At 35.0% G+C, this 21,839-nt stretch overlaps 1 protein-coding gene across 3 annotated transcripts in view; it reads right to left on the reverse strand.

Annotated features, from left to right (window-relative positions):
- The window catches only part of MAP4K3 (mitogen-activated protein kinase kinase kinase kinase 3), a 212,985-nt gene that overhangs the window by 162,682 nt on the left and 28,464 nt on the right, over positions 1-21,839 (reverse strand). For 2 of the 3 annotated variants that reach the window (XM_074204313.1, XM_074204320.1), the window contains exon 2: positions 3,246-3,303. In XM_074204313.1, the coding sequence (XP_074060414.1) occupies positions 3,246-3,303 (58 nt within the window). Of the gene's footprint in view, positions 1-3,245; positions 3,304-19,631; positions 19,760-21,839 lie in introns of all 3 variants that reach the window. The other variant, XM_074204329.1, reaches the window with a different exon arrangement.

Raw genomic sequence — 21,839 nt, forward strand, 5'->3', positions numbered from 1 at the left:
TCTGAAGCCAAAAGTTTCAGAACCATTAAAATAGATCAATCTCATGGACTATACTAGACATTCACTTTTCAAAAAGAAAAGCAAGGGAAAAATGGAGTCCCCACTACAACACCACAACCATACCACCACTACAATCAATACTATCCTTTTTTTATATATAGCATCTACTGTGTGCCAGACCCTCTTTGCACTGTCCTATCATTTTAAAGGAAAATCTGCTTTGCTTCACATCTACTTAAGGAAAAATAGCACTGATCATCTTTTCTTTCTTTTTCTTGGCAATTCCATTATCAGGTCTCCTTTCATGCTCATGTCCAAACCTCCATCCCCATCAAAAAACAAAACAAAACATATCCCTCAATAAAAAATAAGTAGAATCAATCAAAACATCCACATATCTGATATGTGGAAAAACAGTATGTCTCATTTTCTATCCTGAATCTCTCATCTCTGTCAGGTGGGTAACATGTTTCCATATCAGTCCTCTCAAATTGGGGTAGGGTCTCTGCACTCATGGGAATGTTTTAAGTCTTTCCAAGTTGTTTTCTAGGTGATAAACATCTAATCAAATTTCAATGAAACCATCCCTTGCAAATTTCTTATGGCAGAGCAGCTAAGTGGTGCAGTGGATAGAGCTCTGTAGTCAGGAAGACCTGAGTTCAAATCTGGCCTCAGACACTTAATAATTGCCTAGCTATGTGACCTTGGACAAGTCACTTAATCCCATTACCTTAAATTTAAAAAAAAAATTTCTTATGGCATAATAATATTCCATATTAATCATATCATAATTTCTTCACCTACTCCCCAGTTCTCTCCTGCAGCAAAAAGTGCTACTAAAAATATTTCTGAGTCATTTTCTTCTTTCTTTATTCTCTTTGGAGTAATTATCTTACTAGTAGTAGCACTGTTGGCTCAAAAAGATATAGTTTAGCAAATTTTCTGTGCGATCCAAAATTATCTTTGAAAACAGACTGACCAATTTGCAGCTCCACCAACAATAAGCCAGTGAACTTGTATTCCCCTAGCTTCAATCAACAAATGACACTTTCATTCTATGATTTCTATCTAATCAATCAAATTTTTAAAGAATTTGTTATTTCAGTTAATTTCTGCACATCCCAGACTCACCACTTTATTTTCTTTGCTAGTCTTGCCCCTAAGAAGAAGGGCTCTTAACCTAAGACTCTTGGGTAAACTCTTCAGAGGTTCTATAAACTTAAATAGCAATAAAAAGACATCATTTGTTTTGACTTTTTATATTCACAGCACTTAGTTCAGCTCTTGGTACACAGCAGGCATCTAATAAATGTTTACTGATTGACTGGTCTCTGCTAAAGCAGGCTTCTGGTTACCTTCTGGAGATCTAGACTGGCAATATGGATCGACTGGAATTTTTTCCTGGATTTTTTAATCACTTTTCACTTTGTTGTTCTGTTTCTTATCCTTCATGGAATAGTTATTAGAGAGCTGGAGTCTTCTGTTTCTTTTCACTCCACTCTCTTGAGATAACTCTCCTGTCTACTCACAAGGCTCTATGGGTAATGCTTTGCACAACAGAGATCTATTCAAGACCTCAGAGGAGCCGTTTTTTTAGTGCTCTGGACTAAGATCACATTAGTTCAAATGTCTAGCTGTATGAAGTGTGTGCCAGTAGGCTAGTCTAAAATTTTTCTATAATCCTTGGAAACCCCCACTTAGTAGTAAAATCCTATTTCCTCCCTTATTTGCCCCAAGACAAGAGTTCAGTGACACCCCATCCAAAATGATCCCTCCTCCTAAGTGCCCAACCTAATATTGCCCTTGGATTCCTCGAAGACACAGTAGGCCTCCACCTCTGATGGGGGGGCCACTACATATTATGGCCCATTCTATTCACTTCTATTCAGGTGTAGAGTCACTTTTTCATATCACATTACATCTAATTCACTGTATGGATAGAAATGAATCCTGAAATAGGATCTTCTGCATGATAATCTCTACCTTCAGGAGGAGATGGGACTGCCATGTTTTCTAAGAAGTCAGTCCACCTATTTCACATATCCTTATTAGAACTCAGGATCACTAGCGGAGTTAGAAGATCTAATCCAATTTCCTTCATTTTATATATGAGTAAAATGAGTCCAAGAGATGTTAAATAACCTGCCCAAGATGACACAGGTACTAAGTGGTAAAGCTGGGATCTCACTGAAGAACAGTTAAGACATCAATTTTCCCTGTTTATCAAAGTTCTTGCCATCAATAACTAGCAAGGTGACTCACAGCACAAACCCTTCAAGCATCCACAGCAGCATGCAAACAGGAGACTGAATGCTATCAAATTATTGCAAAACCCATGGAAATAAGACAGTCTGTGTATCTACATGCAATATCCACACTAACAAACTTTTGAAAGAACTGGGGAAAAGAGCAATGGATCAGTGGCTCTTTGGCCTAACAAACTAGGTGCTAACTTTCCTTACTCCACATTTCATCCTTCTTGTGAGCCAATGATCTTTGCTATGACTGTCTCACCCTATACCATCACAGTTTGTGGATGAGAGCCCAGTATGCACAATAATCAAAATTAAAGTAACTAAAGACAGAAGATTTACAGGTCTAAGAGGACGTGGGAGCAGGACACAATGTACACAGCTTAGACTTGTTTCTAACCAACGTCTTCCCACAAGCTATGGCCTTCATACCCATGAAAATAATAATAGAATCTTCTATAGATTTCTAATTCTATGGGAAAGGGAGGTCAGTAAAAGGAAAATACTTCAAGCTGAAGGAATATTAATACACTTCTATAAAAAAAAGCCCTAATCTCTGAGTGGTATTTAAAATTCTGTCAAAAGTATTATCTTTCTAAATATTAGCTTCTTAATCTTCAGTAAGTTTTCTCAAACTTTGAATTTTTCTCAGCTTTTATACCTTCTCAATAGGGAAGCTACCTGAACACACTTGAATATAAAACTATGGTCTAGCCTTTGAAAAATCCACAATTCCCCACTTTTCATTTTCATGTCCTCTTGCTTCCAAAAAGTACTACTATCTATGGTTCCTTCTCTCCCCGCCCCCCCAAGAATGACCTAATTTGGATGCATGCCAAGTTTGTATCAGGGAGTGACAGCATGACAATGCTTCCATGGAAGTCTTGCTGAAGCAGAAGGAAATGTAAATGTTGACAGATATGAAAATTTCACATAGATAATCAAAAATAATCTCCAGAAAAAGGTCAAATTCCAAAATATAGAAAACTTTACCTGGTTCCAATTTTATTACTTTAATTGCTGCCAGTTCACCAGTGTTAACATTTCGAGCCTAAAAAAGAAAAAAAAAGTTTTAAAGTTTTATTTAAAGGTCATACTGAAAGTTTTAAGTTTTCTTTAAAAAGAGAATATGGGTTAACATCTGATTCTTCAACAATATGATAAATAAGATAATTTATATTTTAAAAACCAATGATAAAATTATGAAATTCTTTGCTAATTTAATTTATTCATGGTTTAAATCAGGTCCTTTTATTATCATGGTAAGGCCAGTTTGTATATAGTTCAACTAAATAATTAAAACCACAAAAGAATCCTAGGTCAAAGAAAGAAAGAAGTCATATATGTATGAAAGTATCTACTACAGAACAACAACAACAACAAAAAAAGTAGGCACTAATATTAATGGGGAGGGGTGGCTAGGTGGCGCAGTGGATAGAGCACCGGCCCTGGAGTCAGGAGTATCTGAGTTCAAATACGGTCTCAGACACTTAATAATTACCCAGTTGTGTGGCCTTGGGCAAGCCACTTAACCCCATTGCCTTGCAAAAAACAACTACAAAAACAAACAAAAAATATATTAATGGGGAAATAGCTAAACAAATTATAGCACATGAATGTAACAAAATGTTACTTTACTCTGAGAAATACGAAATGTGAAGAATTAAAAAAACCTGGGAAAACAAATTAACAAATTGACAAATATACAATTAGTATAAAAGAACAAAATGGTCCTCTCCTGTAGTTCAAGGAGCCAACTACCACATGAAGGACTGTAACCATCAGAAATTCATGAGAAACAGACTTCTTCAGAGAAAACAGATGGTTGTAGATATCCTTCATCTTGGCAAGGCCACAAGATGGCTGACTGAAATTCAAGAAAACTGGCCAAGATGTATAAGACAACTCTGGATGTCATTTTTGTTTTTGGATTCAGAACCCATTTTGGTGGTGGCAAAACAATAGGTTTTGGTATGATTTATAATTCCCCTTACTATGTAAAGAAAGATGAACCAAAACACAAACTTGCAAGGTTTGAGCTATATGAGAAGAAAAAAACATCAAGAAAACAAAAGGAACACAAGAACAGAATGAACAAAGTGAGGAGTACTGCAAAAACAAATGTTGGTGCAGGCAAAAGGAATAAAAGGCCGTATGGATGTTAAACTGTGAAAATAATATGGATTTTTCATCATAGCATAAATAATGTAAAAACTCAAAATAAAAACCAAAATGATTAGGTCTTTAAAATATGAAGAATAAAATTAAGCATAACAAAAGATAAATATGAAGACTATATAGATGACAAGACTGCTATGAACAGAAAAAAAACTGAAGCTAGAACTAGAAAAATACCAAGTATGACAAAGTGAAGAGAAAGTGGAACTATCACAAAAGAAATTGAACGTTATGTAATTATAATGACTCCTTGTACTTAGATCAAAAACAAAAATAATCTTTTTTTTTAAAAGAAAAAGAATTCTAGAATCTAAGTGGCTAGCTGTTATATGAATGTAAAATCAGAATAGGCACCTTGCACCTGTTTAGATCTATGTGATCTGGCAACTGCTTAGAAAGGCATCCTCAGAAAGCAAGTTAAGGATTTATTCAACATCTATGCACTAAGGTACTTGTAGAACACAGGGAAAACATAAGAAAAGGCAAAAAACCAGGCCTGTTCTCAAGAGCTCACAGACTGATGGGAGACATAACATGGAAACAATTATATATAAACAAGACATTGGGAGGCTAAATTAGAGATAATCAACAGAGGACAGAACTGATATGGAAGGCAAAGATTTCTTGCAGAAGTGGGATATCAAAACTGAGAAAGAAGCCAGAGAAGGCAGAGACGAGGAGAAAAAGAAAGTATTCCTGGACTGGGGCAATCCCAAAGGCAGAAGATGTGGTGTCTTGTGGGTGGGAGGTGCAGCAAGGAAGACAAGTCCCTAGATCAAAGAGAATGCAGAAAGAAGTTAAGGTTCAGAAGCCTGGAAAAACAGGACGGGCCCCGATTATGAAGGGATTTAAAAGTCAAACAGAGGATTTTATATTGGACCTTGAAAGCACTAGATGTGAGTGACATTAGACCAGGAAGAATACTTGAAAGCAGAGTGGAGGGTGGATTGGAATAAGGAGAGTCTAGAATCAAAAAGGTCAAACAAGAGGGCCACTGATATGAGGTGATGATGTCCCTAAGGGCCTTTAGAGTGGTGATGGTGTCAGGAGAAAGAATTGGAATTTTATGCTGAAATAGTTATAGTTAGACACATTATTTAAATTTTTTTTAAATCACAGATTAGGAACCTAAGGAAAATATTATGTTTAAAATCTGGGTGGAATAAAACAGGATTTTATCCTCAACTTTTCAAAAGTACAATAAGATCCTGCCACAATTTTGGGGGGGTGGAAAAATGATTCATAGTATAAGTGCTAACAGAATATGTATAGTTCACCAACAGAAAGAATATACATAAAAGATTTTAAAGCTGTGTGACCACAGGAGGGCACAATTTGATAGTCACAAAAATGATATAAAATTTCATGTCCTACAAGGGTTCTTGATCAATATTGTATTAACTGCAATAGTTGGTTTACTATTAATAAAACCAGCTTATCTTTAACAATCATGGGTAAACTATAACTGGAAAAGTAAGAGTTATACAATAAATTAATATTTAATATATGGTCTGGGTTTTTTTTTTTTTAATATACCTCCTCCAAAGCAGATCCAAACATGCTCTGCAACTGAGTCTTGGAGAGTTTCCAGGACTTGCTCAGGCCACACAGCCTATTTGGTTAGAAATGAGACTTGAACCCAGGTCTTCCTACTTCTGGGACACAGGGATTTGAATTCAGGTACTACTGACTCCAGGGCCAGTGCTCTATCCACTGTGCCACCTAGCTGCCCCTCAGGCATGCTTCTTAATCTCCCTGAGTAGTACTTTTCTCATTTGTAAAATCAGAAGTGTTGGATAACTAAGCTTCTGGAGTACCTTCTGGCTCTAGATCTACAAGTAAGAACCTGACAGGATTTGAACCTAGATTCATAACTCTTAATGTTGTGTAAATTCCTATCACATTACAATGCCTACTTGCAAATAAAATTATTCAAAAGACTCTTCAGCTCAAAATTTGTCAGTAAAAATTTCAATTTCCTTTAGCATTTTACAAAAAGGAGCAAATTTTAAAAATCACTTCTTTAGAATCAACTGGAAAGCACTCAACCAAAACGATCCTTTTTTCAACTCTGAAATATTTTCCAGCACATGACTTAGCTGGCAGTACATTAGGTCATCAGAAAGAAAAATATTCCAGACTATTCTTCAATATGCTTTGCAAGAAAACTGATATATGTGCAGCTTCATTCTTAATGTTTAAGCAAACGAAGAAGTCAACTTCAAACTTTGAATCTTTAATCTCTTAAAAAACTGATTTTTAAATCATGATCTGATAACTTGGCCAAGTCTAAAAATTACATTCTACAATTTCTGAATTGACTAAGTAGTCAAGGTTTCATTAAAAAAAGAAATAATGCTTAATTAATAATTTAAAATTCTGAAGTTGGACTATTCTCTCACAAAGTCTCATGATGAAATGCAATTGTTCTTAAAAATGGAAACTAGGTGGGGGCAGCTGGGTGGCTCAGTGGATAGAGCATGGCCCTGGAGTCAGTAGTACCTGAGTTCAAATCCGACCTCAGACTCTTAATAATTACCTAGCTGTGTGGCCTTGGGCAAGCTACTTAACCCCATTGCCTTGCAAAAACCTAAAAAAAAAATAAAAATAAAAATGGAAACTAGAAATAAGGTAGATAATTATAAAATACTGTAAAAAGTTGTAAAATAAAACTAAAACCTTTAAAGCACTAGCAAAAAGTCTAAGTGAACAAATAAAATAAAAAAAATCTGAGACTGATGTTCCAAGCAAAAGTGAAAAAATCATAGGATGATGGCTCCATCTTCCCATGATTTCATCCTCATTAATCTACTTCTATGACAGGAAGAGAAGTGCAAAAAATGACTTTGATGGCAATAAATATTTTTAGTTGTGTCAACTGATGGCCAAGAGAATTCTATTCAAGTGTGTTTCAGGGAAACCTGATAGAATGACACACAACCAGTATATAATACCAGTCATGCCCTTAATAGATTTCCAAAAATTATGTGCTATCATATATGAGTGAGTCTGGTGAGAGTTTAGAGATCCAAGTCTAGCTTTAGTTTAATGATCTCCAGAGGCAGTTAGTGCCAGATCTGTTTCAGGGTCTTAATCTAGTCAGCCCTTTGGGAGCCACAGAAATTGGGGTTAGAATCTCCTGAGTTGTTTTCATGGGGGGATGGAGAATAGATGTTGGCCACACAAAAAAATTTTAAATGGGTACAAGTAAGTACCCCCAAAGCAATGTTTAAATACCTAATTTGAAAAATTACTACTGTAGGCACCGATCTAGTAAAAAAAGAAAAACCATTCATTTACTACCTATTTAGTGAACTCCTAACCTCCTCCTTAAAAAATGATGGCAAAATGTTTCCCTATGGATCTGTGGACTCCTCCATAGAGACAGCAGCCCACATACATCATCGTCTTCCTGGGGTGACTCTCTAAGTATTATCCCATAAATTCTCCAAAAGGTTAACCCAGAATTTTAAGTCTACTAGATTTCTTGACATTACAGGAATGCCACATGAGCAGACAGGTTGCCCATCAATTCCCTCTCTCTACATGACTCACCCAACTCTTTTCCAGTCACACTTCTCTCTGATGGTGAGACAGTATCTCTGGAGAGCAGACATATCAATAAAAATTCTCTGTTCTCTAGGAATTTATAACTAGTATGATAGTAAATATGGAATGAAAAGACTCTTGATGAAATGATGAGAAAGCAATTTTAAAAAGTATTTGTTTTAGAGATACCTCATAATTTTTCTAGACAAATACAGATCAATTTTATGTAGAATTTTAAATAGAATAATGACACAAAGACTGCTTCTATATTGCTAATACTATGGGAATTCCACAAAGAGAGCCTTTGGTGCCTGGAAAATTACAACCTATGAAAATTTAAGTTGTCACATCTTTTTTGATGTGGGGTTCACAGAATGGAAGGAATAATATTTTTCTTACCAATGTTACTTTGCTGGTTTAAGTCATGGACAAAGTTCATAAAGTTAATAAAGAAATAATACAAAAGTGATTTCTTTCATCTGTACATTACTATAATAACCAATACAGAGATTCCCAAGTGCTACTGCATGTGCTTGTTTGTAGTTCATTCACTATTAGTAATACAGATTTTGTGAAAACTGCTAACAAGTCAAAAGGCAAGTAAATTTAATGAAGGAATTTTACTGAGAGGAAAATTGCTTCCATCTTTGAGTTTTTAATTAATTTTGCCAAAAAACATCTATTTGATACCAATCAAAAGGCTTTTTAGCTACACTTTTACTCAGTTTTGAGCACAATAAGAACTAAAAAGCTAGCTAATGACACCAGTCTTTATCAAGAAAACAAGTTCCAGAAGCACTGCTGAATACATTCATCTAAAATTGCATTTGCATCTCTAGCCACATCTATGAAACAATACACTGACCAATATTCAATAACAACTCTCAATTCTAAAGGAGCAGTAGGCTCTAAGCTTAAGGCACACATTCAGGTCACATTTGGGAAATAATTCCATTAGAAAAGTTTGGATCTGTGGACTCCTCTGTGGATCTGTGGGCTTGAGGTCTCTATAAAATTCATTTATCCAGAACATCTCCTTCCCTGAAGCTTCCTTAATGGAGAATCCAATTAAGTCATTTGAAATTTATTACCTGATTCTCATATGGTAGAATTAAGTACAAATGCCAATATCAAATAACAGGGCTACTGTGAATGACAAGTATTCTAGAGCATAGCTCTAAAATCCAATACAGAGAATAATTCCAAAAGAGTCATTTTTCAATTTTATGTAATTAATCTCTTTATATCTAGTTATGCTGTTAAGCTTCACTTCAACGCCTCTTGCCCCAGAAGTGTGATCTGGGGTGCTGACCCCAATATAAAAACTCACAGGTTAGGAGTTGAATTATGCTATAAAACCTGCCTGCCCAATGTTTATTGCCTTTGTCTTTTTTATGACGAGACATCTCAAAAATGTGAAGTTATTTAAATAATCCTAATTCTCCTCCACTGGTCTTATTACAAAAATAAAATAAAGCCTTGTATACCAAAAATTACTGTCAATAAAGTGCACAAAATGTGTAAATCCCTTGTCTGTATCCCACTTCTATGGGGAATCTAAACTCCAAATGATTTACTGTAAAGGTTACTAGCAAATTTTACTACAAATAAAAATAAAGCAATATATCTGAAATACTCCTCTTTTCATTTTATAAGCAGTTCTATAAAAAAATACATTATAAATTCCTCTTCTTCACTCACAATCATCTTAAAAGCATTCCCTGGCATGACCAGTCAAGATGGTAGACCAGCAAGAAGAAATACTGCTGAGTTTTATCCCCACAAAGATTGAGAAAAGGTCAGTGAGCCCTGATCAGTAAATTCAAGTCAAAAAAATAAAAAAACATTACTGATGTAATTTTTGTTCAAAACCTGAAATAATTAAAAACCACAGGAATTTAAAAGTAAGAAAAGGCCATAAGTGCTCATTACAAACGATATGTGTGGATGGATAAAATATTTAAAGAAATGATGCTGCTTCTATCCAACACTAAACTGACATTTCTGAGTGAGGTCAGCTGAAGAAAGGGACTATGGGGATAAATGAAAGGCGTGACTAACATGTCAGAGAAGTCAGGAAGCAGAGAAGGGGGACAACCAGAGAAAATGCCAGGAGTCAAGTGTCATGTTTGTGGAATAGCCAGGATGCTGGATAAAAGAGTTTCTGATGGGAAGTAAAGTATAAAAAGACTGGAAGGTAAATATTGCAAGCAGTTAGAAAGAAGCAATTCAAGTATTATAGAGTCACGGGATAACTAAAGATTTAGCAGATTCTATACTCATGGATCAGAGGGACTGGACTAGCACAACACAGAGAGAGGGCAAAGGGGCTAGGATTACAAACAAGAATCATTTGCCCAGCAAAACTGAGTATAATCCTTCGGGGGGAAAATATACATTCAATGATGAAATAAAGGACTTTCAAACATTCTTGATGAAAAAAGGCAGAGCTAAATAAAAAATATGACTTTCAAATACAAGATTCAAAAGAAGCATAAAAATATAAAAAGAAAAGGGAAATCATATGGGACTTAAGGATAAACTGTTTCCATTTCTACATGGGGAGATTGTAATGGTTAACTCATAAGAACTTTCTCATTATTAGTTAGCAGGAGTCTAGATAGAGGACAAATAGGTATAAGTTGAACAGGAAGGGATGATATCTATAAAAATAAAATTAAGGAATGAGAGAAGAATGTACTGGAAGAAAGAGGAAGAGAGAGGAAGAATGGAGTAAATTTTCTTCCGTAAGAGAGGTAAGAAAAAACATTTACAAGTGGAGGAGATGGGGGGGAGGTGAGAGGGAGTGAGTGAACCTTACTCTCATCAGAAATGGCTAAGAACAAATAACATACACATGACCAGATGTGAGAATGTTCATCACTGAGTAGAGGGTGCTACACCTCTACCCTCAAATGTACAGTAAGAGATGGGAGAACTGAAGTCAAAGAGAGGGTTATTCTTCTCTGCACCAGAAGGTTCTCCACATTCCACTTAGGAGAATGGGAAGGCAGCAAGAGGTGAAAGTTGCTTTGTGCTAACACAGTTGCTTTGGGGAAGTTGGAAGGTCAGCCAGGCCCTTGGTGATTTTTTCCTCAGAACTCTGTGTCCAATAGGAGATGGAAGGAACACAGAATGTGGTGACTTCACCTGAGGTATATAGTGAGACAGCAGAGGAAGCACAAGATTTTGATCCTATGATCCAACTGTCTATTTAAACTTGTATCCTTATCTATAAAGTGGGGAAAAGGGGTAGGGTAGTGGTAGCTGATTTCTAAGGTCCTTTCTGCATTTAAATCTATGATATAAATCTATATATGATCTATAAATCATACATAAACACAGAGAAGCATCATAACTATTTTTCATTAATTAAAATAAAACTGTTTTCACTATATTAGTTCTGAAAATAATTTAAGATTTGTGTTTTCTTTACAACAATTCTATGTGGATGTTTACTGTTATTCTCTTCTTGATAACTCAAAAAATGTTGAACACAAAACATGAATTTAGTTCTTAAATAAAATTTATTTCAATTAAAAGACTAATATTAGAAAATTCATCACTCTTACTAATTTTCCTATTATTGTTGAGGGCACCACCATCCTTCCAATCCAAGCTCACTAGGCTCACAACCCAGGTTTTATCCTCAACTCTCTCTCTAACAAATATAGTGTCAAGTACTCTTGAGTTTCCTTTTAGAGAGTCTCTCATACATGCCCTCTTCTCTTTTCGGACACACAAGGCCTTCACCTCTTGATACTTAAACTATTACAATCACTTCTGGTTGAATTCCTTGCCTCAAAGCTCTTCCCACTTTAGTCCACCCTCCACTCAGATAACAAGTAGATAAATGCAGGTCTGATCGTGCCACCACCTCCCAATTCAATAAACTCCAGTGGCTCCCTATCATCTCCAAGATCAGAAGAATATCCTGTTGGCCACTTAAAACACTTTATAAACTAGACTGCTTCTACCTTTCCAGACAGACCTCATGACTGGAATTCTCCTTGCTATCTTCACACAAGATACTTCATCTCCAAACTCTACTATTCACATTCACTGACTCCCATACATACCTGGAATTCTCTTCCTCTTTTCCTCTTTACTTCTGGCTTCTCTGGTTTCCTCCAAGTTTCATCTAAAACCCACCTCCTGCAAAAAAAAGACTTTCCTGGTCTTCCTTAATGTTAATGTGTTTTTTTTAAATCTCCAATTTATCTTGTTTGTGTCTAGTTACTTACAAATTTTCTCCCCTATTAGATTTTTAGCTCCTTGAGTGCAAGAATTGTTTTTGCCTTTATCTCCCCAGTACTCATGGCAGGGCCAGGTACATGATAGAAGCTTATCAAGTGCTTGTTGACTTGACAAGGGTTTAAGACTTGAATGACATTCTGGCATTCATGTTTCAAAAATGACCATTCCCAATTATCCAGATCTTTAAGCTCAGTAATTTTTGAAAAGGAGGACACAATCTCCAACAAACAAATGAGAGAAGAAGAGGATGACAACACATAGCTGCCTATGAAACAGTGTCAGAGACCAGTAGTATTGAAGATAAGAAACTGATAAGTAGACCAACTAACAAGAGACCATGAAGGGATAAAGAATAATGGAACAAAGAATCCCCCAAATCCATGCCCAATCAAGAAGGGCTACACATATCCGCACATGTGTATATGCATTTATGTATGATGTGTGTATGCATACATAAACACACATGTGCATGTATATCCATGGAAGAAGCCAAACACACAATATAAATAGGTCAGATATCTAAATACTGTCAGAATGCTAAACTTTTTTAAATAACTGGGAACTCTTGAGTTATAATTTTAGTAATATTTTTGTCTTATCCAAAAACTTCTTGCCCTAATAGAGAAAAGCGTCAACATGTGCCAAGGCTAAAGTAAACTCAATTGCTATATCCATGTGTAATTTCCAAGGGCTTCAAGTCAAATGGGGAGGGGAGAGGAAGGGGAGGGCAAGAAATATGAGGAAAAGATCATGCTCTTGAGCCAGTCCCGCAGAAAGAGAAAAGCATATTCTAGAAGATTGATTCTTCTGCCTTTTTCTAATGAGGTTCGTTGCTCAGTCTACAGTTTCATATGTACATGTGATGTGAGGTGTGTAGTGATGCAATTCCCTTTCTATGCAGAGAGAGAATGCTGAGCCTGCTCTGTCAACTAGTTACATATATGCATGTATGTGTTTAGCATTATTATGTTATGAAGGAGGCTTGAAAATTAATCCTTAGGACTTGTTTTATTCAACTGTGAGAAAGGAGGTTGGATGACTTCTTAAGGGCCATTCCAGATGTAACACTGGTGCTATGAATCTCTGTTTCTATAACCAAGAAGTATCATTTCCAAGCAGCCAATCTTATCTCAGAAGCTGTAATTCAGAGCAAGGGAGTTCAAGATAGAATTAACCACAATCTGCAGACTTGGGGTAATAAAACAAATGTAAAATCTTAATCTAAATCACAGAGAAGGGAGACAGAGAGATAAAAGGCCCAAAGCAAAACACCCAAGTTATCATGTATTACCTGTATTCCAGTTTATGAACCACACTCTGATAAGGGAAAAAGCCACTGGAAATAGTAATCATTGAGCCTACTTTAATTTCCCTTTTAGTTTAGCTTAAATCTAGTCCTCACAAAGAAGAGGAGCAGAGATGACTGCAGTTTCAATATAAAGACAACTCAATTTAGAAAACCTAAGTGTTCAATTGGCCAAATGAAAAGTGAGCTTGCTAATTCTAAGAAGTTTGGCTGGAGGAAAGCTGAGTCACTGGCTGGTCAAGGTCAGAGACTGACATGCCAGGCAGAAGGGTGATAAAAGAAGCAATTTCTTATAAGCTTTAGAACTAAATTTCTCAGGAAAATCAAGAGAATTTTGTTTACAGATAGTGCTACAGAAACAAATTAATCTGTTTTGACCACAAAATGTTATGTTTCAGAAGTTTATTCTGAGTAAACTCTAATATTCTGGTACTTTATAAAGGTCCTACAGTTGAAGACACAGGCACAGAAATATGATTTGTCCAAGGCATACACTGATAGGAAAAATGTGAGGAAAGACTTGAACACAGATCTCCCAGAGTCCATATCTAATTCATTAATATTCATATCACATTTCAGATAGAACTGCTAGACATATATATTTTTTAAAAATCAAAGAATAAAAGAATACCTATATACAAAAATAGAATGTGTGAAAATACAGGAGTATAAAGTAAGTTCAACACATCAGGAAGGAATTCAGGGAAATCTAGGAATACAGGTGTGAACTGATGCATAGTGAGAACAATGTACACAAAAGTTCCAACACAGCAAATAAAAATAACATTGAAGGACTTAAGATATTTCAGGTCAGCTAAGTGGCACAGTAGTTAAACCACTTCACCAGTCCCTGAGCTCAAATCGGGCCTCAGATATTTGATATTACTTAGCTGAGTGACTTTGGACAAGTCACTCAACCCCACTGACTAACAAAAACAACAATGATAAAAATAAGACCTTAAGAATTCTTGATTTATGAAGGACCAACCAAAATTCCTGAGGACCACTGATGAATCTCTATATACTATTGGGGACTCAAAGATACAATTCAGATATCATTTTTGGACACTGGGTTTTACATAATTATGGTTCTTTGTTACAAAGCTTTTGTTTTGTTTTGTTTTTAAATTGGGGAAGATGTGGGAATGAGAAAAACTAGCAACAGTAATGCAAAAAATGTCATTTTAGGATTTTTTTTTAAGGCACAGAAAAGGATAGAGGGAAAGATAAACAAACAAGATAGCCCTGAAGCTTGTATGTTGAATTTAATGCAAGCAGTACAGGAAAAATTCAATATTTCAGGTACAATTAATGCTTTTTCTGTTGTGGTTTTTGTTGTTGTCAAGTTTAGAACTACAAAAAAGAAATAAATTAGATCAGAAAAAGAAAATAGTGAATAGTCCAAAGAAAACCTCTCTGGTCTGAGGGACCTTTAGTATTAAAGGCTATCTCTACTTTGGTTCAACCCCACTCACATTCAGTCAGAATCTTCTATATCTGCAAATTTCCAGACTCCAGAGCTTTGTATATACCAGCCTCTCATCCTAGCCAATCCCCTAGTGTTTCCCTGACCATGATGACATTAAAAAGGAGAAAACCACCATACTGACCTGAGCAAGAGCTACTTTTCCTTATAAAACCTGAATGCATGACTGACCTGCTCTGGTGTAAAGATGACTAAGGACACAGAAGAAGTGAGAGACATAATACAAAGCAGCCTCTCCTTGGAACTAACTCAAACTGCCACCTTCTTTTCTTTTCTAATGAGCCTAAAATCATCATAATGAAATCCAGCTAGTAGCCCTGATGGTTCCCCCTTTCTTCTCCAGTATCTCCAGGTACTGCCTGATATCAGAGACCCGACCTGCCCTCCTTGTAACTTTCTATTTCTGTCTTTGCCTACAGATAACTCCTATGTGATTTAAAAGGTACAAAAAATTTTTTTTACACTATCTTTCAAACAATTACTGATTGGTCTCATTCTCTTATAAATCCCTCTTAAGACCCAAAAGTGAAAGAGATGGAGACACTTCCTTTCATGTCCTTTACATTTTGGCCAAACTACCTTGTTCTCCCAAAGCAAGATTCCAATTCCTGCTCCCAAGCCTTTCTGCACACTCTCTTCTACCTCATATAATCCCTAACTTTCTTCAATTCTCAGTTTAGGTAGTATCTTCCACTCAAACTTTCCTGATATCCCACAGTGATCAGTATTCAATCTACAAAATTATCTTATTATTTACCTATGAATATCTTTCATCTCCCCAACAGAAAAGGTGCATTTCACTCTTTTACTTGTACTTTGTAGACTTTAATAAATATTCCTTTACCTGAATTATATAACAATTACCCTTTTGTTTCAAAATGGAAAACAAAATGACTAAATAAAAATATTATGTACAGAATAGCCTTTTGTAGTATATGATCAACTTCTTTCAAATTAAATTAAAATACAGATCTATTTGTTCTAGTAAGTTATAAAATGTCAAAAATCTAAAAACTGAAATCAATGATTAATCTTATCTAAACAAAGTGAAAATATATGGAAGAATTTGGGTATTAATACATAATAAGCATTTTTAAAGCAGACACTATTGCAATAAGCAAAGCATGGGAAGATACATTCACAGGTAAATAAACATGATGTCTGTCTGTCTGTCTGTCTATCTATCTATCTATCTATCTATCTATATTGAAATCAATGGGGGTAGGGAGGGGCACTAACAATTCTTATTACTCAAATCTAATGTGTTATAAAAACTCAAAAGAAATCTGAGAGATCTAATTCTAGCTCAAAAAACTTTTTATTTATTTTTGGTTTTTGCAAGGCAATGGGGTTAAGTGATTTGCCCAAGATGACACAGCTAGGTTAATTATTAAGAGTCTGAGGCCAAATTTGAACTTAGGTCCTCCTGACTCCAGGGCCAGCGCCACCTAGCTGCCCCTCAAAAAACTTATTTTAAAAGATTAAGTGAACTTTTTCAAGACCACTTGACTTTATCCACTTCCAAATTAAGTTCAATTAAATTAAATCAAATTAAATCAATCAAATTAAATCAAGATCAATCAGTACTTTCAAAATTTATTAATTTAGAGTTCTTATTTAAAACAGTAACTTTTACTTTCCTTTTTTTTCTTCACTAAAACTCAGTTTTTGTATATGGTTAGAGATCATTCCTGAATAAAGAGGAGCTAGCCACCTTAAGTTCCAATATTTGCACTATACCAACTCTTATTAACCTAGGACAATTCCTTTAAGTCAGGGCCTAGGCAGCTCTCTTTAGATTAAATTTCATTTTCTAAAGAATTATGTTTATGGAAACACTGCAGAATATACAAAAATGATATATTCACTTGCAAACAAATTTTAACAGTTTGGAATAGTTTTTTGTTCAGTGTCCCCACCCCCCACCCTCCCAGGGACTAACTTTTTCATTAAAACAGTCAAAAATACTTCCTTGTTCAGTCACTTTTCATTTGTGTCCAACTCCATTTGGGGTTTTCTTGGCAAAGATACTGGAGTGATTTGCCATTTCCTTCTCCACCTCATTTTACAGATGAGGTAAACAGGGTGAAGTGACTTGCCCAGAGTCATACAGTTATTAAGTGTCTCAGGCTGAATTTGAACTCAGGAAGATGAGTCCTCCTAACTCCAGTACCAATACTCTATGCACTACACCACCTAATTTCCTTTAAAAACAAAATAAACAAAAAAAATCATAGCTTTAAAGAGATCTCTGACCTTTAAAATTATTTGATATTTCAAACTTGATGGACTTGCTTGTTCCATCAGTGCAACAATCAGGGACAATTTGGGGCTGTCTGCAATGGAGAGTGCCATCTGTACCAGATAAAGAGCTGTAGAGTTTGAATAAGTTCAAGGACTATCGCCTTTAATTTAGAAAAAAAAGCATATCTTATTGTCTGATCTTGTTATCTCTTACACTTTTTGTTTCTTCCTTAAGGGTATGATTTCTCTCTCATCACACTCAATTTGGATCAATGTACAACATGGAAACAAGTAAAGATGCTTTCCGTGGGGGGGAGTGGGGGGGGTGGGAAGTAAGATTGGGGGTAAAATTGTAAAACTCAAATAAAATCTTTAATAAAAGAAAAAATTAAAAAAAATTTTTTTTAATTATTTGATATTTTCCTACAACCAATTTCTTTCATCAGTTACTCTATTTCTGAAGCAGTCTTCAACAACAACGAAAACAAAAAAGTAGTTATCAGCAATCAGCAAATATGAACTTTAAAAATAAAAATTTCTTTGCATTTTAGTACTCTAATTCTTTCCCAAATTTTTCCCTTATCTAAGATATAAGGATATCACTTTGCTATCTGTCAATTAGTACCTTTTTTGAGTGCTTAAAACAAAACTTTAAAACTCAACAGTTAAAGAAAAGAGGGACCCAGAAAATACTTTATTTCCCCACGTATAAGATGCACAATTTTTTGAAAAATTTGGGGGTCTAAAAACTGGGAGGATCTTATACAGTGATTGTAGATTTTTTTACTTGCATTTCTCACTTTTTTTTGCACTTTTTTTTGCGCTCATTGTTTCACATTTGTTACCAGTATTTTAGGTTATATTTTGCCATGTTCTACCCAGAAATGGCTCAGAAAAGATTTTCATACATTGTTGAATTCAAGTTCAAAGTGATTCAGTTTGTAAAAGTGAATGGAAATCGTGCTGCTGAATGTCAGTTTGATTCTCTTCCAACTGAGAAAACAATCTGAGACTGGCTAGGGGAAGAAGAATACCTACTGAAAATGCTGCAGCAGAAAGAAGGCCATGAGAGACAAGGCAGCCAAATGGTCTGAGTTAAGAGAGGGAAGTGAAGAGATGGATTGAAGAGCAAAGGGCCACTGGAATTCCTGTGTCCACAAAGAGGGTTCAGCAGGAGACTGGAAGAAATGCTGATGAAAAACAAGTGGCTGATTTTAAAAGGACACAACTTGTGCTTCAGATTCATGAAACAAAATGGACTAGGCATGTGTCCATGCACCAGACTTGCCCAAAAGATGCCTGAAAGCTATGAGCAGAAGGTCCTTGAATTTCATGATGAATAAAACAACTTGAATAACTTTATGTAATATAGTTTTTCAAATTTTGGGCCCTAAAATTAAGATGCGTCTTATACATGGGGAAATATGGTAATACCTTGAAGACAAATTATGAACAGAAAGAGCAGCATCTATTTGCTGGCTGAAGTAATATCTTCATAAGTTTAGCATGTGGATAAGCCATATACTTACAAAAAGAAAATGGCTAGATTAAGAGTTTAACTTCCTTTTCCATTACAATTTTTGGCAGCTATGAGGTAGAATTAGGAAGACCTGACTTTGAATCCCATTTCAGAGCTTTCCTAGTTGTGTGAACCAGGACAAGTTACCTAATCTCTCCCAGTCTCAGTTTCTTTATCTATCAAATGGGAGTCATAACAGCACCTACTTCCCAGGGTTTTTATGAAGATCGAAAGAGGTAACATATAAAGCATTTTGTAAATCTTAAAATACTAGATAAATACTAGCTGCTATTATCTGCTGGTTCAACTTTAGTCAAAGAAGACAAACCCTAAATTCAAAAATGCAATGTCCCAATTACAAAATAATGACTTATCATGTGTTAAACCTAACTAGAGGACACACTATGTTTTTCAAGTGAGGTTTCAAAATTCAGTTTCCTTTAATGTTCATATGAAAAGCAACCTACTATTAAAATAATAAAAATAAAACAAAATACTATAAAAATATTCGCCTTAAGAGAAAAAAAAAGTGAACAATTTTGGAAACAATGACAATTACAACAACAAAACAGAAAATCAGAAATCACCATTATCTCAACTCTTTTTCATTCTATGTACACAAAAATTTTCACCATTATTTTTAATTTTTTAATTCTTATGAAATGACCCTAATATTGGCACATGTTAATAATGGGTATCCATAATGTTAAACAGTGAAAGGACAGCTAAAAGGCAGAATCAACTAAAAAAAAGACTTAAGGAATCTCTTAGTTGAGAAAATTTCTAAGAAATGAAAAAATACATTGTTTTGGAAATGTTTTCTCTATGCTTTGTACTTACATTTACTGTTCTTCATATTTCCTGTACTTCTTCTATAGATCACATCAGAAATCCATGGAAATGACATTAAAGATGATTCACAGCCCCTACTTTGCTGCTGCCATCTAGGGATCACTGGACCTTTCTATCTGAAAGGTAGCAGAATGTTTTTTTCTATATATTATCTCCTCTCTACTAAAAATATGTTCCTTGAGAGCAAAGACTCTTAGTTCGCTTCATGTATCTTCACCATTTAGAATCTTGCATACTGTAAATGCTTAATAATAAATGCTTATTCATTCATACCCCCAAATAGCTTCAAACTCCCTCTTTACAATGAATCATACAACATTTATATGTATGCATCCATACATTATATGTATCCAGTTTCTTGCCTCTCTGTCAAAAACAAGAGGAGCGACTCATTTTCAACTTGTCTTCAATGTTAATTTCATTCTTCAAAAGGTTTAACAATCAACAAGGTAAAATTCTGTTTTGGAACTGAATTTTACCAACAAGAAAGAATCAGTTGGTAGAAGGAAATGTTGAGAACTTTGGAAGGAAATTACCAATGGGGCAACTAGGTAGCACAGTGGATAGAGCACTGGCCCTGGCCAGAGTCAGGAGGATATGAGTTCAAATTCGTCCTCAGATGCTAAATAATTACTTAGCAATGGGACCTTAGGCAAGTCACTGAACCCCATTGTCTTGCAACCCCCCCAAAGGAACTTAGATTATAAAAAGATGTGTTAAAAGATAAATAAGATAAGCTAACAGATGATCATTTTTCTTTTAAATGTGACAAAATCCTAAGGAAAATTTCAGAATGATGCAACATAGAAAAACAATTATTCATATTAAAAACATCCAAAAATTACATGATTTTTTCCCCCAATAAATGAAACGGCCTGTGTCAAAATGCAACTTTATTCATCATCTATAGTAACTATTTAAAACCAAAAGCTGGCACATTTAAGATCATGGGGAAATGCTAGAAATGTTCACAATAAATAAAGGAATAAAGTAAGCATGCTCTTTTTTCTACTATTACTTGAGATAATTCTAGAAATACTAACAATAAGATAAGAAAAAAGCAGAAATATATGCAAAGAGGATATTAACTATCCTTTTTTATTTGCTGATGGAATGATAATTTACTCAGAAAATCCTAGAGAATCAGCCCCCCAAAAAATCCCCAACCCCAATTGAGATAATAGTTTCAATAAATATGCAAGATAATAAACATACAAACAGCAAAATTTGCATACAGCGATAACAATATTCTGGAAGAAATAATAGAAAGGGAAGTCTTATTCACAATAAGTATAATTCTAATTACTTTAAATTTAAAAACTTTTACAAAAATAAAATTAATGAAACTAAAAGATGCAGTCAATGGGAGGGGGTGGGGTAGAAAAGTCTTCTATCAAATATTTCAGATAAAAATTTGATATCTAAGCTATAAAGGAAACTAACAGAAGTTCAAAAGCTACAGTCAATATATAAGTGGACAAGGATAGGAACAGTCATAAAAAAATTATAACCTATTAACAACTTACATGAAACTCTATTCCAAATCACTTATTAAGAGAAATGCAATCAAAACAATTCTGGAGTGTTGCCTGAGAAAGCAAATTAGCAAAAGTGACAAAGAATAATAATCACTTTTGGAGAATTTGTGGGAAAAAACAAACTGAAACATCACTGGAAGAGCTATGAATTGATTCAACCATTTGGGAAAACAAAATGTCTATCCTCTAATCCAGATATCTCACTGCTAGGCATATCTCTAGAGGTCAATTCCATCTTCCTGTCCCTTGTCCCCCACTCCCCCTCCAAAACCCTATCAAATCCATAATAGAGCAGCATTTTTTAAAATAGTAAATAGTAGAGGGGGCAGAAGCACTGGCCTTGGAGTCAGGAGTCCTTGAGTTCAAATCCAGCCTCAGACACTTAATAATTACCTAGTTATGTGACCTTAGGCAAGTCACTTAACCCCATTGCCTTGCAAAAAAAACAACCCCAGTAAATAGTAGAAAGAAAATAGATGGTCCTATTAATTGTTGTAAGGCTGAGAAAACTGCTATATGTGAATGTAATACAAAATTACTTCGGGGATAGAAACAACAAAATACATATAATGAATAAGGAAGAAGAGGACAAGTTGTATAAACTGAAACAAAGTGAAGAGAACCAGGAAAAGCCAGACCTATCAAACACAAAGCAAAT

The sequence above is a fragment of the Macrotis lagotis genome, chromosome 1, assembly GCF_037893015.1.
Source record: "Macrotis lagotis isolate mMagLag1 chromosome 1, bilby.v1.9.chrom.fasta, whole genome shotgun sequence".
NCBI lineage: Eukaryota > Metazoa > Chordata > Mammalia > Peramelemorphia > Peramelidae > Macrotis > Macrotis lagotis.